Genomic DNA, 402 nt, shown 5'->3' with positions numbered 1-402 from the left:
GTAAATTAGTTGTGTATGCACTGTTTGTCATTTATCTTTTTAAGTTTTGAAAGCCTAAATTTCAAAGTTCATGTGATCTAAACATTAATTAAAGTTGTTTCTATATATCCTCATTCACATCTTTTATGCATACAATTTTTAGCTCTTGAAAACGTAGCTTTCAGATTCTCGTGATTAAAGTTCTTGTTCTTAACCAGAGAACTGCAATATTAATAATTCTTTCAATGGCAGGGTACGAGTGTGTTGTCTCCTGTGGTGCCTCTGTCTCTCATCCTCGTACCTGCAGTTCTCATTGCATGGAAGAGCCCAGAAGGTCTCTTTCTGCAAGATCCCACAATATATTTGCTGACCTTTGGATGTGTGGCAGCACGTGTCACAAATAGGCTTGTGGTGAGTGATTGG

General features: G+C 37.6%; 1 protein-coding gene across 3 annotated transcripts in view; it reads left to right on the top strand.

Annotated features, from left to right (window-relative positions):
* Nucleotides 1-402, top strand: part of LOC119587985 (cholinephosphotransferase 1-like) — a 16,369-nt gene that overhangs the window by 12,201 nt on the left and 3,766 nt on the right. For all 3 annotated transcript variants that reach the window (XM_037936706.1, XM_037936708.1, XM_037936707.1), the window contains one exon: nt 232-390. In XM_037936706.1, coding sequence (XP_037792634.1) covers nt 232-390 — 159 coding nt within the window. The remainder of the gene's footprint in view (nt 1-231; nt 391-402) is intronic.

Source organism: Penaeus monodon, chromosome 23, assembly GCF_015228065.2.
Source record: "Penaeus monodon isolate SGIC_2016 chromosome 23, NSTDA_Pmon_1, whole genome shotgun sequence".
In the NCBI taxonomy this organism is placed as follows: domain Eukaryota; kingdom Metazoa; phylum Arthropoda; class Malacostraca; order Decapoda; family Penaeidae; genus Penaeus; species Penaeus monodon.
Note: the sequence above shows the minus strand (reverse complement) of the source record. Positions and strands in the feature narration are given on the sequence as shown.